The sequence below is a fragment of the Tiliqua scincoides genome, chromosome 2 (genome assembly GCF_035046505.1).
Source record: "Tiliqua scincoides isolate rTilSci1 chromosome 2, rTilSci1.hap2, whole genome shotgun sequence".
Lineage (NCBI taxonomy): Eukaryota > Metazoa > Chordata > Lepidosauria > Squamata > Scincidae > Tiliqua > Tiliqua scincoides.
In genome coordinates this window covers 154773941-154790605 of record NC_089822.1, presented here as the reverse complement: position 1 = coordinate 154790605, position 16665 = coordinate 154773941, and the positions used below count along the sequence as shown (strand labels likewise).

Here is a 16665-nt window from a genome sequence, read left to right as displayed (position 1 = left end):
ACACTGGCCCGTGACTGCCAGACGCGAGCTGTGGGCTGAATTTGTGCAAGGCCTTTTATAGGTCTTCAGGTATTGTGAGACCTTCGGATCTTGCGATAGCTCAAGGCCTATAAAAGGCCTTGCGCAAAGCATGGGCGGCGAGAGTAGCAGGAGAGCAGCAGGAGAGAGCCCTCCAGTGCGGCCACACTCCACAGTGGCTGCTGCGTCATGCCCTCCGTGGCTGTCACCAGCAAGCCCAACAATGCGGCCACTGCTGCTTCGTGCCCTTCACAGCTGTTGCTGATTCATGCCCCTTATAGAGGGACTGAGAGCTGAGCGGAAGCGCAAGAGCAGTGGGAGAGACTCCTCCATTGTGGCCCCTGCATTGTATAATTTGTAAGTGCCTGGCGCATCCCATTTTGTCCCTTGGTGATGCTTTTTTTGATTCTGCTCTCAAGTGGGGAGGGGTGAGGGTTGAGTGGTTGGGCAACATGGCTTCCCATCCATGTGTTCCATTTCTGTTTAAAAAAAAACTTGGAAAGGCCTGGTGCCTCCTTTTGCGTACCTTGGTAATACTCATTTCATCCTTATTTTTTTTATTCTGCTCTCTCTGATGGGTGGGGGTTTGGGCAGCATGACTTCATTCTGGGTCTTCCTTTTCTGTTTGGAAAATATTACAAATCCCTGGTATTTTCCCATTTCATCCATCAGATATATCTGCTTTTATTTATTTATTTTTATTCTGCTGTCACTGATAGGGTGGGCAGCATGGCTTCATTCTGGGTTTCCCTTTTCTATCTGGAAAATATTAGATGTCCTTGGTGTATTTATTTAAATTTATTAATTTATTTTTCTGACCCTTGACACCAGACATATGATGCGACCCTCGTGCTAAAAAGTTTGGACCCCTGATTTAGGACAGCAACTCTCTATATATTGTTGACACAGAAATATTTAATTTAACAGTTGTTAGCAGTGTCTTATAAATGCATAGTCAGACATTTTGACTGCAAAAAGGCCTATTCTTAGCATTTTGGGGTTCTCTATTGTCTGCGTTTTGTGCTCGCACATAGTTCAGCATTGTTTAAAGGAGGCCACAAACTGTAATGTGTGTGGGCACATCTGATAAAGAATTAACATTCATTGGGAAGGTGGAAGCCTGTAATATATTGTTCAGAGTTGCAACATAAACAGCTCACAGAATTCCTGAAAACATGCTGTACTAGGCCAACAATGAAACAGTATATTAAGGAACTAATTTCCAATGGAGCTTACTCTCTTTCAATGGGGCTGACTCTCTTTCTGTCATATCCTAAGTCAGAAGAAAGAAGATTACAGGGAGGATGGGCTAATTGTTCTTGTGGGGTAGAGGACCATCTAGGTCCAACAACAGTGAGATCTGTTTGTGTTTTTTAAAACTTGAATTCATATTTGGGGAAAGGGAGACAGATTGGACAGAGTTTCATGAGCAAGGTCTGAGTGGGATTCCTGGAGAGAGGGGGAAATTACTGAATTGCCCCTTCCTATTTCCGCTGGATTTTAATATTATATTTATAACTCACTCTTCTTTGGGGGAGTTTCATGCAACTTGCATGCGGCTTCCAGGCAGTTTCCAATCCAAGCATTGGCAAGCCTGAGAACAAGTAGATAGCTTTAACAACACAGTAATAACATGCCCTATTGATTATTCTCAGAGCATCAGTCTAATAGACAAATGGTTGGCCTTGATTATTGGAGACCAGGACTCAAATCCCACCTCTGCCATGGACTTGTGGCCTTGTGCAAGTCAATCACAGTCCTAAGTGTAATGGAAGAAATATAGAGATCTTCATCTCAGGGATGTAGGCAAATATGATGATGAAAGGAAGAAGCACAGTTTTTGTAAGAGCACAGAAAGTCAACAGTGATGTAGCTTAGAAAAGATAAAGTACCCTGGTTCAAGAAGGGAGTGCTGTGTGCTAATATCGCCTTTGACTCTTGTAGCTGACATAGATGTAGAAGTGTGTCTGGATTTGCATCCACATCTGCATCATGATGCTCATCTCAGCCTCACTGAACTGTGGATAGGACTTTGATGCATAAGGAAATGGCCATGCCTGCCAGGGACTACAAGTCATTATGGTCAACTAGCTGCCGTCAAGTAATGCTTGATCAATGCCAAAGACAATAATTATTGTGAAGCATTTTGTGAATTAAAAAGTGCAACTTCAGTACTAAGAGTACTACTGCTCCTAAATGTAGCATCAGTGATGATAGTACAGCAGTACTGGCTTTTGCCGCTAAAGAAACTATGGTGCCAATTTTCCTGTTCAGCTAACAAAACAGACGTGCCTGCTGGTGCCACAGTCTGTTTGCTTGCTGTTTGACCTCCGTTGTGGGGACTGAGTTTTGCAATGATACTTGATAAGTTCTGGCCTGAAGAAAGGACAGAAGGGTCAAAGCAGGCAGCAAGTCAAGCTCTCGGGTTGCATTATCTTGGGAAGCCAGCCAGCTGACTAAAGGTCCAAACCTAAGCTCTAAGCACCAGATAACATATAGAACACCTCAGAGTGTTCCCTGACAAAGTGTTGGTGCATTATTAATTGTTGGTCCTTAAGTTGGTGCTGTTTTCTTGCATAGGGGTTACTGGATCACCTCCTAATATGCAGGAGTTTGTCACTTCAGTGGCAAGGGAAAGCCTCCTGAATGCAGCAAATGCACAAACCCTTCTTGCTATGGTTGCTTGCTTGCTACTCCTTTTCTCCTTCTGTTGACTGTGATGAGGGCTTGAAATGGACTTCTGAAGCCAGCACAAGCATCAGACAAAAAAAAAAAGAAGAGTAGAATTGCCATGCTAGGTGAGAGGAAAAGGACAGTCTTGCATAACAACACTGCAGATATGCACCCCATCTAGCAACCAGTCTGGTGATCCTAGAGGTGTGTGGCTTTAAGTATCTTAAGAAGTAATCACATTTTCTCCTCTATTATGTGACACAGGGTGGTATTAATTATCTGTAAACCATCCTTGACAGAGGTTTTTTTCACCTACTTTTGTTGAAAAGTCCTATAAGGTTTAAAGAAGAAAAAAAAAAAACCTCTTAGTAATTGTTAGGTTGCTGAACTATTGTTAGATTTAGATTTTTCTCTCCTTTTTATTTAATCTAAGTGCTATTTTTAAATCTGCAGTGAAGAAATATTTTCCTCTTGTGATAGTGTAACACCCTCTTATCTTGAAGGGTGCTTGCATTGCATCCCTGATAAGATAGCCATTCTAAGGTGAATCTAAAGTGTTCTTTTGAAAATGCTCCTGTTTGTTGTACAAGGGGATGAGTCACATCCAGTTAACTGCTGCCTTTTATTCCACAGAAGTTCCTCACATCTGGGTTCTTGTATTGAAAAGTTTGTGTCTTGTTAAAGAACCATGTAAAGCTGCCTTATATTAAGTGAGATTATTAGTACTAGTTCAATATGGTCTACACTGACTATAGTGACTCTCCAGGCTTTCAGAGAGGGGTCTTTGCCAGTTTTACCTGTAGATGTCAGAGATTTAATCTGTATGCAAAGCCAGATTTCCACCACTCAGCTACAGCCCCTTCCCCAGTAATGTTTTCAGTGACCAGTCTGAAAAGGTAGTGGCATTGCTGGGGGGGGGGGGTGAGGACCATCACTGCCTTATGTAACAAAAGTGAATTTCCTTGACTCAATACTGACTAATGAGACTTATTGTTCTGTGAGCCAGTGAGGTGTTGTTATGACACAGGAGGGAACCAATAAGGTGTTAGTATGAGTCAGCTCTCATTACAATGCCTTAGAGCTAATACTAGAACTCTTATTCCATTGTGAGTGACAACAAGTTGGCCACTGATTTTTTGTTGGGTGTCCTGTACTGTGATATTTTAAAACAAATAAACAAAGTTAATGGGGATGACACCAAACCTAGTTATGCCTCTGCATTTTGCCTGTGTATATGACATTATAATGTATTCTGTGTGGTCTGGTATGGGAAGAGGTCCATCATGGGGTGATGCAATAAGCTCTCGCACCGTAAACCCTAGTGATATTTAGGGTGATGTACACCCTAGTGATATTTAAGTGAAAAGACACCTTGTCTGTCTTCTAAGCGTATCTCCCATCCGCCTACATTATCAGAACCCTTTGCAAATCTATTTGGAACTTACCCACTGCCATCACATAGTCATCACATTTGACCCTTGGGCCACAAGCTAGCATGGAGGTAGGCATACTTAAGCCCATTGATTTCAATTAGTGGAAGTGCCCCTTTCCGCTAGTTTATGGCCATGGTCAATTTCATTTGTGAATTTCTTTTTTAACCATCTGCGAAAACCAGTCCCCATTCCCTCCCACTTCCCTTAGGTAACACTTTTCCTCACACTGTTATCTAAGTATATTTGGTGTGCATGTATACAGTTTGTTTGAGAAATAAGTGTTTGAGAAAAAAAATGGAAAATGGTTCAGTGTTGCACAGAAATGAAAAAATTAAGTCTACAGTTTCCTGTGGAGGAAGCCTCTGTGAATGGGCAACAACAAATAATTGCAGTAGGGGGATCAATGAGAGACCAAAGGTTCCCCAGACAGAGGGTCCGGAGCCTGGACTCAGATTCAGTGCAGTTCAAAACAACATAATACACACTGAAATACATGAGTGAAGAACATGGTGTGGCCAAGAACCTTTCAGGATCTTCAGTACTAACAGGAAGAGGACAAAGAGGCATTGAAAATGTACTGTTGTTCTAAAGCATGGTGCAGTCCGTACATTTAGAGTACACATTGTTTTAATCCAGTCTTTATCTCATTTGTCCTTACAAAGGACCTATGTGAGAGGTGCTTAAAATTACCATTGCGCAGACTGGGAACCAAGGCTGTTTGATAATGGCTGAGGCAATCCAGTGTAGACTGGGGAGCAGCTTGGGAAACAAGGTCTCCAGCAGGGTTCAGTGGCCTGCTCTTGTCTTGGCTACATTACATTAGTGCAAAAAATACTGCGCATTTTAATCAGTGTGCAAGTCCATTCCAGCTCACCCTGAAAATTAATTGGGCTGTTCTAAATGCTCCAGTTAAACATGTGGAAAACCTTGAGGAGGTTTTTTTGTTTGTTTGTTTTGTTTTTAGTGTTTGGTGCAAACACAATTCCAGTGATCTTAAGTGTTCTCCCTTCCCTGCTGATGGGAAAAAAGAAGCCCAAAAAAGAGGCTCTATTATGGAGAAGGAAGAGGAGGTGACAGGTGGCAAAGGGCTCTTTTCAACACAGGAAAGGCCAAAGTTAAGTGATGGCTCTGAAGGAATGCACTTCCCTAAGAAGTTTATACTTATTCTTCCCTGGCATTTGGGACATCAGCTGGAGACTTCTTGCTGGTCCTTTTATGCACTTTTCAGTTCTTATGGTTTCATTTTACGCTTATGCTTTTATTTTTTTATAAACTACCTTATGAACACTGTTGTTGAAAGGATGTCTAGAAATATTGCAAATATATGATGGGTGGAGGAGGGCAGGTGGAGGGAAATAGAACAAAGGGAACTGTCACAGGGATGGATGGATTGCAAGGTGGATGAAAGGACAGCTGTTCAGGACCAAATCAGATGACAAGAGATGTGTCATTGCATTTCCATCTTTCTGAACTTAAAAAAAGAAAAAGCGGCCACAGCAGGTCCCAATCCAGAACAGGACCATGTGTTGTCGTCCCCCCCCCCCCCGAAGTAAATAGTGACTTCATTGCATGATGGAAACAGAATCCTTCCCATTGGTCTCCCACTGGCCTGACCTGGACCGTGTGAACCTCTCGGCTGCTGTTTAAAAAGAAAAGAAATAGCAAAAGCTGAACATACAAGGACACATCTCTTACATCATTGGCTTTGTCCCTAAGACAGGTGAGAAGCTAAAATGGCAAAAACAGATGACTAGGCTGGATTAAACACCATCGGTTCTTCTTGATCTTAGATGGGAAGTGGGAGGGTTAGAACATTAACCCAGTATAAATCATTGATGGAGCCCTGACGCCAGAGCAGACTTTTACCCAATTCTCCTTCATTGTCAGCAGCCACTTCCTCCAGTTTCCAGCACCGATGAAGATTTGCAATTACAGATAGCGCTAACCCTGAGCAAACAGGAGCACGAGAAGGTACCCCAAGCCCAGGTGGTGAAAGGGCACTTTAACTTTCCTCTTCTTGAATTCATGCCTCTGTAAACGGGGCAGCTTTTTGCCTAGCTTCGCATCTTCCTGAGACAATGCTGCTGAATCCAGAAGGGTCTAGAAATTCTGCACATCTGTTGGCCTGCTACAAGCCTCAGAAATGGATAGCTTGTTGGAATCCTGAAAAACATCAATGTGCAAACTAATTAAATTTCTAGTTCTAATAGTTGTGAAAGAAATCTTGGCTCAGGTGGGGAGTTTCAGAGACTCAGAAAGAAGAGCAACTGAGATGGGTTTTCCCTGTCTTTCTCCTCTAATCCCAGACCATTCTGGAATTGGCCAAAACTCAAGTTTGACCATCAGAACAATTATGCCAAGTCAACATGTGCACATGTGTCTCTTTTCATAATATGATGCCCAGTCCCAAGTGTATTTTCTTGGAAGTAAGACACACTGAGCTCAGTGGGGCTTACTGTAAAGGAAGTCTGCAAAGGACTGCAACCTATCCCTGTCCACAGAACTTGAGGGATTTTTTGATGAGCGAATTCTAGACCTCACCCCATCCCCAGCTTTTCCTTTCACCTTTGGGTTCTTCACTGGCTGATAACTTTAACTTTCACAGTTCTAAAAACTAACTATTCCTAACGGAGTGCTTAACATGGGATATGCAGTGTATCTGACAATTCAATTAAGGTTGCCAGTAGTAGTAGTACATGCGGCATCACCTAAGTGATGACTGATGTCAATGGCAAGTAATCCTTCCACCATCTTCCTTGTGCTCAACTCAGGCCTGTGCATTGTTTGTTGTGATTGCAGGAAGTTAGGGCATGGCAAGGAGAAAATTCACTGTTACAGAGGGCACTGGAAGAGAGCCACCTAGGTGGAGAGGATGAGGAAGACCAGAAGACAAAGAAAAATCAGGTATAAAGCACCCTCCGCTGGCTGGCAGTGATGCAGAAATAGCTATCTCTTAAGTGTACAAATTTGTACTCCCCCCCCCCACTCTTTCTCTGAAGTTCCAAAAAAGCTTCTAATTAAAATGGAATTGCATACTGGGTTGCTTGGTGTTAGAGTCCTCCTAATTCACTGCTAGAGAATGTTGCTTGTATGTGCATGACTAACTGCGATTGGCACAAGTTGCTGCAGGGTCTGGATCCTGCTATGAAACTGGATTTGTAAGGGTTCTGAGCCCAGAAATGATTTCAGGCACTTCATTTCACCGTAACTTACTTGACTGAAGTTTTGTGATTTATTGTGGTTGCAAGTTTGGGCTTTGTACGAGTAAAACCGTTGGGTTCAATCAAGCAGAAATTCAGAGAACTGTCAAAAAACAAAAGTCATTGAGACTGAAGTGCTGCCCTGCTTCTTTGGATGCCACTGTTTTCAGTAGGATTTAATGCCACTGATTTCAGTGCTTAAATTCCTCGAGATGGCATTCACTACATACGCAGCAGGGTTTTTCATGATTCCAAACTGTTGTGCACCGCCTCTCTGTGGCATTCCAAGTTGTGAAGGTAGAGTAAGAACGGAAACTCTTGAATTTATTTATTTATGTATTTGAAGAATATGTATACCCTGCCATTCCCTTGCCAAAGCAAATGCCCAAGGTGTATTACAAAATGTTCTCAAAATACGATATTACAACAAAACTTTCAGAGTGCTGGGCTCCATGGGAACTGGTGTTACAGGCTCCCTCTTCTCCTTTTCTTCCCTCAGGGCAGAATTAAAAGATAAAAGGCATGAAAAAATGGGCTTTTGCAGCTCCTGCTGCTTCACTTGTCCTGGATCTAAGTACACAGTACCATTTCTATTTATTAATGGCACAAAGATCCTGTTAAGCAATGAATTACTTACTTGGAGTGCCCAAGTGGTTTCCCTCTCACAGGAGGATGGTAGTGTTGACAATATAAGAGCACCCTGTATCTACAGATCATTCTCACACAGAGCATTATGGCATGGACTCTTACTTCTTAAACTCTCAATTTAAGAAAAGAAGTAATCACATCATGATGCCTGGAGAGAACAAGGAAACATCATCTGCTTTGCTAATGGATCTTGAACTCACAACATACTGTACTCTAGGCATGAGTGGAACCATTCAGATGCCAGATATCTGTGGGTCCTAATAGATTTTTATTCTTCTGTCTCTTTCTAGTCTTCTGTGTTGGAGCTGGTAGACATTTTTGGACCAGGATCAGTAACTTCTGCCCACACTTCAGCTGACCCATGGGATATTCCAGGTGGGGGTAACACTCGATCTGTTGAGGTTTGGAACCATGACATGGCCTTGTCTCCTCCGGCTCTATCCTTGTCCAGTTCTTGGGAGCATAACAGTAAGAAGCTTTGCAGCTTTTTTCCTCCTTTCACCTTGCTTTTTACTTTCTCCTATTGCACTCCTGCTTGCACAGAAGCAAACATGATGGCAAACATTAACCCCTGGTTTGTTGTTACAGGGTTCTGTCTAAAGTTCTAACCTTTAGTTGATTAATTGGTTCAATTCTTTTTGATCTTTTGTCAGCCCAATCCTAATTAACTTTCTAACGTCAATGCAGCTAAGCCAATGGGATGCACACTACATCCTGTGGTGGTGGAGGGCAGTCACAGAGGCCTCTTCAAGGTTAAGGAGTATTTATTTGCTGTATCGGTGCTGGAACATTGGTTAGGATTGGGCTGTGTATCAGCTCTTAATCAGGCAGCAAGTTTTTTTTAATTATTATTACAACATTACTTGCAAGTACTTTATTACAAATATTTACAAAAAATTTAGGTAATAAGCATCATTTTTGAAAAAGTATTTTCCCCTTTCCCTCTCAGGATGGAATGTTTGTTTTTTTCCCAAGATGATGCCTTCTGTGTCATACGTGTGCATCGCTTAGAAATGAAAAATGATACCTTATCCCATTTCTGAGGTATTTACGTAGAATTGATTAAACCTCATATAATCAATCAACTAAAGAAACTGAGATCATAATTTTAATTTTAATCAGTTGAGGCTGCAATCCTAATCAACTTTCCAGCACTGACATAAAGGCAATGCAACTCCTAGGTAAGGGAACAAACATTGCCTTACCTTGAGGAGGCTTCCATGACTTCCCCCCAACTGCTGGATGCAGCACATGCCCCACTGCCACAGCTATGCCAGTGCTGGAAAGTTGGTTAGGATTGCACCCTAAATCACTTTAATTAAGAGCCGAGATGGTGTAGTGGTTTGGGAGTTGAACTTAGACCTGGAAGATCCAGGTTCAAATCCCCACTCAGCCACAAAGCTTCCTGGGTGACCTTGGGCCAATCACTATCTCTTAGCCTTACCTACCTCACATGGTTGTTGTGAGGACAAAAGGAGGGAAGGAACCATGTATACCACCCTGAGCTCCTTAGGAGAGGAGTGGTAAAAAAAAAGTGAAAAATAATTAAATGCAACCACAGGAAACCCCTAATGTTGCCATCTGTCTTCATTCACTTGCTCTTAACTTCTTTACATACCTGTTCTTTTGTTCATTTTCTGTCTAGCCTATTTTTCTTTCTGCTTTGTGTTATCCTGAACAATGGCATTTTAATTCACTTTGCACTTTCCCCAGTTAAACTCCATCACTATTTCCTTCCTTCAGATACCAAACCCACTGCAGAATCAACAGGAACATCCTGGGGTCCCACTGCAGATCCTTGGGTACCCATACCCTCTGTGGATCCTATGAGTCAGGCAACATCTTCTACGAATCAAGCCTCTCCAGGACCCTGGAATCTTCCTCATGTCTCTTCTTCGGCCTCCTCCTCTGATCCATGGGGGATGAAATCCCTCTCTTCCAGTGTCTCATCTACAGACCCCTGGGGGAAATCCTCACCACCTGCTCCCATTTCTGCAGCTGCTACTTCTGCTGCCGATCCCTGGGGAGGCTCTACTGATATGCCTTCCATAGCCAGTAAGAGAAGCTCATTTTTGCTAGCCATTTCCAAGAGTATTTAATCTGGAAAATTACTGTTTTCATTCTCTTTCTTTGTGTCTATGGGACTATAATTTTCTCCTTACTTTAGGCAACCTTAATGTATTGTCTGCTCAATTAGGTTGAGTAGCAGTTGTCTCCAGGCAAGTACTGGAGTGGCAAACTATGAAGCAAGCTCTCTCTGGCTTTCTTTTAAAACTAGATGAAGGAGATGCCAATGTACAGGTGCAGTGCTAGTGCCAGGTTGCTGGAGGTCCTGGGGAAAAGCGATGAAGTGCCCTCACAGAGCTTTTCAGGGATGAGAATGTGCAGCAGCCCCTTTCAGCCTCCCTATTGGTGAATGGGGGAGGAACTCCATGGCAGTTAACTGGCATTAGAAGGTTCTGAGGGCCAGCCCATCTAGGTGGGCTTCTAATAAGGGTGGGTCTTCAACCTGGCTGAACTTCTCTGTTCATCCACAGGCAACGCAAATTTTGACTTGTTTGCAAAACAGCCAGAACAAGTGGATCAGCCAGAGCATGTCAACACCCAGGCTTCATCATCTGTGAAATCTAACAGCCCTGTAGGTAAGTGATGGTTTAAGGGATGCAAGGGAAAGGCAGTTACAAGAAGCATTTAGGTAGCCTTGGAACAACTGCTGCCTTTTTCCAATAGGTCCTCTATGCACATTTCTAGACATCACTTTGAGCCCATAATTTGATAATCACCACAGAGATAAATACAACACCTACCTCTACATCCTGGAAAATATACACGTCCTTGGTCTGGCTCCATTTATCACACATAGTGAGCATGTTTCACTGTTAGAACATTAGCATTTGGCTGTCCACTTGCAGTAGGGCAGGGCTTGATTCTGACGTAACCCTGAGAACTCACAAGACACCGTAATTTTGAAAAAGTGATTCCATGTCTGGATTCACAGACAAAATGACATCGGAACGTGTTATCTGTGAAACTTTTCTGGGGGGCAATCTCATGTTGCAACAGAGTTGAGTAAATGGCTTTAGGGAAGAGGAAGCTTTAAAGTGGGATTTGAAGGATGAGACTGTGATGACACAAGGCATGTGTTTAAGGGAAGGCAGTTCCAAGCAAAAGGAAAATTATGCAAACACTGCCTAATACCGAGTCTGTTGTTACTAGCTGCTGCTCTCCAGGGCCTTAGGCAGGAACTTTTCCCAGTTGTGATAACCTAGTTCCTTTTAACTGAATATGTTGGGAACTGAACTCACAAACTTCTACATGTAGAAGAAAAATATCATATAAAAACATCTCCTTAGGATTAGCACAGAAGACCATGCAAAGACCTGCAGCAGCAGCAGGAGATTCTTTGAAGGCCTAAAAATGGTGGAGTTCCAAGAGCAAAGGATTCTAGTGGAAAGGTAGCATGATGCAAGAAACTTTGGGCGTGCCATAAAGTTAAATTTAAAGATAAGCAATTACACACCACTCTTTCCCTCTTTCCGTCTCATTGTTAGTATATGTGGACCTGTTTGGTGACCTTATTCCAACCATTCTTTCCCTCTTTCTCTCTCATTGTCGATAGATGTGGACCTGTTTGGTGACCTTATTCCAAGCACCAAAGAGAACGGAGTCAAGAATAAGGACGTTTTTGATATTACAGGTTTAGAAGAGTCCCTTCCCAATTCAAAGGAGAAAAGAGATAGCAAAACTCCAGAAGCCTTTCTCGGCCCCAATGCCTCTTCCTTGGTGAATTTGGACTCCTTGGTCACAACCCCCCAGAGCTTGAAGTCTCGTAATCCATTCCTGGCAGGTAGGTCATAGAAAGAGAAGGTTCACGGAACATTGTGGAAGGGCCTCCAGATGATTTTTTTAACCTGTCTTGGCCAGTATTCATCCTAGAGCAACCCTTCCCCACGGCACCATCTCCTCTCAAGCCCCCACCCTAGGGCTTCCAGACTGACCCTTTGCTTCATTTTACTGGGCTCATTTCTTCGCCAGCATCAGTCCTTGTCAGAAAATTCACAGTGCCATGTACTAGGATATTTGCCATATCCTAGGCAAACTATTTGCAGCTTGCGGGGACAGTGTTTGTATCTTCTCTGTTTGACTCCCAGTAACTCTTTTGTTCCATTGCCTGCCACCACTTGAAACCAACTTCCAGGGACGCACATGGCAAAATGCATACCCTCAGTAACACAGATTCAATATCTCTTTTTCGTTTAACATTAAAATGACCTTGGATTCTTTTGTTGTGAAACGCCCTCATTTTGTGCAGAGTTGGGGGGGGGGCTTAAGATCTTGGACATCACATGCTATATTCCTGATAAAACCTGTGATAAGGTCTCTTTTTTCTTTCTTCCAGGTCTCAGCACACCTTCTCCCACCAATCCATTCAATGTCGTTGACCATGCCAAACCAACTCTTAACCAGATGCGGACCAGCTCCCCAGTACCTGGCGTAGCTATGGGCCTGACCATGAACTCCATGACCTACAGTGCTTCCCTTCCTCTTCCGCTCAGTAGCATCCCCGCAGCAATGACCCTCCCAGCCTCCATGAGTGCCTTTCCCCAAGCCGGAGCAGGGCCTTTCCCAGACCTACCAGGCAACTTGCCACAACCTCTTCTACCACTGTCTGGCTCAGGTCCTCCCCCTCCTCCTCTACCTTCCCAAGGCAGTATGAACCCTTTCCTCTGAGAAGACTCTTTGTTGATAGACTTTTCTGAGAAGACTTGCCCCTTTCCCAGCTGTTATAGAAATCCTCCCATGGAAAGGCCTTGTGGGCATTGGCTTGTTAGTTGTGATGGAGGAAACATCTCCCTGGAAGCTCTTCTTCTCGTTCCTGCCCAGGCCAAAGAGACTGCATTAGCATGAACCTCCTTGCTTGAAGAGTCAGCGAAGAACCAGCCACACTATCGTGTTGAATGCTGAATTGAGTTTGTCTCTGATGGCAAGCGGGACATTCCTGGCACCAGCTGGCATGGCATTGATGAGTACAAAGGAGATGGGAGGCTCCTTAAGAAGGGCTTTTTATATTCAAGGGTCTCTGTTCTCCAGTGGTTTGATGTTGGCACACACAGAGATAAAGATAAAATAGAAATAAACTCCTAAAGGTTATCCTTTCAGTGGGAAGGGAAGATTATTTTATAACCTGCATGGAAAACACATGAACTTTTGCCAAAGCTTGCAGCTATACTGCATGCATGACGGAGCACAGTCTCACAGACAGCTCAACAAGTATAGCATTGCTAAATCAAAGAAGAAATTGTGTATCTTTTGGCAGTTACCTTCACTGAATCACTGACTAAGGGAAATCTTTTCCTCAGCTGCTATTGTCATCCAGTCGCACTATGAAAACATTCAAAGCCTGCAAGTAGAAAACCCAGATTTCATGAAAGTAAAAGAAAAAAAAAAGGAAATTAGACAAATTGTATAAACATTCTTATTCTTCTGCATCCCTTATTCTGCTTACAGTGTGTGGAGTAGGGATTATACATTTCTTTTCACATTTGTTGCCAGAACCAAGAATGAGGCTGGGTGGAACAAGTGGGGGGAAAACCCCACTTGTGTGTGGGTTAAGATTAAAAGACTGGGAAATTAAATACTTGTATGGTTTAGAGATGTGAGGGAGGATTTGCCGATTAAGGGGTGGGAGCGCAACAGATTGAAGAACTCCAGTTACCTGACTGATGGAAATCTGATCAACCTCTCAAATCTTTAGCAGAAAAATTGTTGGAAAGGGACAATACCTGGGGAAGCTAGAAAATGAAATTTGCCTTTTTAAGAAAATTAATTTAAAATGCCACCAATGGAAATGCTCAGGATACTGAAGAAGCCACCTCAGTTTACAGTAGAAGCCCACAATTCCTGGCATTGTCCACATTTCTGCCAGATGTTCCTCCATTTGGTAGCTGACACCTCTGATCTTTTGCTCCTGCCTACTTTGATCCAAATTATTTTTCAATACTTGGTTGGGGAATCTGGTCTCTCACCTGCCTCCATGTTAGATGACATCTTAGCTACTTGGCAACAGGTTCTTTCTGATGTCCTTCCCTCCCAAGCCCTAAACTCCAAAATGTAGAATTCCTGAACATGAGGAATGCACCAAGAAGTACATGCTCCATAGTCAAGAAACACTTGAATGAGTTGTGTGAAGCCCAGGAGAAGAATCTGTACCACATTAATGGAGACAAATGATAAGATAAGCACAATAAGATTTCAGGGGCCCTTGTCTGTGAGAAATACACTGAATTATTGAACAGAGTTGCACTGGGACAATTGATTGGAGGTCAGACCTACTTAAATGAACTGGGAAAACCTGAATAGATTTCTTTATCTTTCATTTCCAACCAGCTTCTCCCTATGAAATCCTTCCAGGATATTAATGGACATGCTGGAAACCAATGACCTGGAATGGGGGAGGAGTGAATGTACAGCATGAAGTTAATATCCCAATTACCAGCTGTGTCTTAAGTTAGGATTTTAGCATACCAATATAAGTCGCATCTGCAGGACAAGATGGTTGTGGAGCACTGCTCCCAAAGGAATAGGCCCAAGTTGGGATGTGAATAAGAGCCAGACACAGAGAGCCAGGTGGTACAATCCTGGGGGCTTCATTACCTATGCTTAAGTATCAACACAGCAGTCACCATACGAATACAGAATTTCTGGCTAGAATGGAACGTAGGAAAAAAAAAAGTCAATAAAGTGTTCAGATGTGCTTGATGTTTCACATTTCATGAGGAATTCCATTTACAGGTTAAACTTTCCCTTTTGGTTGAGCACAGGGGTCCTGACTAGGCCTGAACATATTTAGCATTAGAGGAGCTGGGGAGGAGTAGTAAAAAAAAGTTAAGCCAAAATGCTTACCTCTTCTATGATTGTTTGCTGTCACTCCTGGCAGCTACTTCAGCTTTTATTGTTCTATTAACCAGGAGTTCTTATTTCTGACTACATGATCCCAGTCAGTCAGGCATCACATAGCCAGCATGTTGATGCCATCGCCTAGCTAGCAAATCATAATTTGGCTACATAACAATGTCATGAAGCCAATTCAGCATTACAGCAACACCCTCAGTAGGAACAGGTGATAACAATTTAAGCAACCAGATCTGGCCCCATGATTATGTCATGAAATCAAGCCAGAGTGAGGGCAATACTTCCTACTACCCCCCAGCAGACACTTCTGCCCTGTTAGCACTACTCAGAATGCTTTTGGCGGGGCAAAATGTTTGTAAAGAGCATCCCAAATTTGTTTAGGAGTCCCAACACCAGTAAGGTCTTAATTTGAGGCACTGCACTTGCAGGTCAGGTGTTCCTAAACTCCATTGTGTTGGATGGCACTACTGCATTAGGCATAGTTCCCTGCCTCCATTGTGCTGCAAGAGGACCACCAACGGTGGTATTCTGCATATTTTTTTGAACTAAAGAGGGCTGCACAACAATTTGAAGTAAATTTTTTGAGACAGCTTTTTTTCAGAAAACAATAGTAGGTGACTTTCTGCCTTTTTTGTCAGCATATTATACCTGGCTGCTATACCTACTGCAGCTGGAAAGCAATGAACATTTCAGAGTCAGGCCTCTCTTCTGGACATCAGAGACTGTATGGAGCCATCTAAAATCTAATGTAAGAAAACATCAAATAACTGCAACCAGAAATCTTTAAACCTAAACATCACCTCCCCTTGAATGTTTTGTAGATAATTTATTTGCATGTTTCCAGCTTCCACCAATCACATCCATGCATGCTAGTATCACATGTTTCGTTACTAAAATCATTTTGAAAACGGAAAGTCTGAATTAATTGCCCTGTTGTGTTCTGACAGCATAGGTGATTTTTGAAAAGGGTTAGAGGTAGTCCTGGAACCTACATTATAGACTTCAGATTAGCAACACAGAACAACTTCCTCCATCATGCCCTGCTTGTGACCTTCATCTTGCCCTAAACCACTGTTGGTAACAGAGTATGGAAACAGCTCCTCTGATGAATCAAGGCACCTTCTGGAGCAGTCACTCTATTTTCCTGTCCTCAGCAAGTAAAGTGACCTCCAGAGTAGGAGGTCCTTGTGGTTTTGTTTTAAATTGCGTTTGAGTAGCCTGCATGTCTATTGAGAGCCACACTGAGGATCTTTTCTGTCTGGCCTGTAGTTTCCCTTCAGATTAATTTGATGGAACAGATGTTAGTGCTTGGTAAATTAATGCCCTTTCATGCCTTGTGACATTTCCATGGCTGTTGTTTATTGCCTGCCTGCATAGGTGACGGGAGAAGTAATGCATGTTCTTCTGTGCAGCAGTAATCCTATCTGAGATTTTTGGTTCAAAAGCAGCCTTCTCTCTCATGCCAGCCACAATGACTGGCATTAGACTGGGGAGACACAGTGAGGCTGTACTAAAGAGCTCAAACTCTCCAGGCCTAGAGAGGTCAACCCCTCTGAGAGGTGTCACATATGTGCATTATCAAGCCATGCAAGGCTGCATTACCCCTAACCCTGCTCCACCCAAACAGATCCATCTTTGGCGCTATGAAGCAGACACACTCTTGGCCATGAATTTATGCTATAAATATTTAAGAACATCTACACTGACAGAGTCACAGGAACAATTTCTAACTTCCAGTTCAATGTTTAATTGCTGTGGAATTGAAAGTTGGCTATTAAATT

General features: G+C 42.9%; 1 protein-coding gene across 8 annotated transcripts in view; it reads left to right on the top strand.

The window, feature by feature from the left end:
- Window positions 1-14726, top strand: part of EPN3 (epsin 3) — a 39971-nt gene extending 25245 nt beyond the window's left edge. For 3 of the 8 annotated variants that reach the window (XM_066614488.1, XM_066614489.1, XM_066614490.1), the window contains exons 4-10: window positions 6012-6095; window positions 6924-7028; window positions 8263-8440; window positions 9716-10027; window positions 10510-10614; window positions 11592-11819; window positions 12372-14726. In XM_066614488.1, the coding sequence (XP_066470585.1) occupies window positions 6012-6095; window positions 6924-7028; window positions 8263-8440; window positions 9716-10027; window positions 10510-10614; window positions 11592-11819; window positions 12372-12703 (1344 nt within the window). In that variant the 3' untranslated portion in view covers window positions 12704-14726. The remainder of the gene's footprint in view (window positions 1-6011; window positions 6096-6923; window positions 7029-8262; window positions 8441-9715; window positions 10028-10509; window positions 10615-11591; window positions 11820-12371) is intronic. The other 5 variants (XM_066614494.1, XM_066614491.1, XM_066614493.1 and 2 more) reach the window with 5 other exon arrangements.
- Window positions 14727-16665: the final 1939 nt, after the last annotated feature.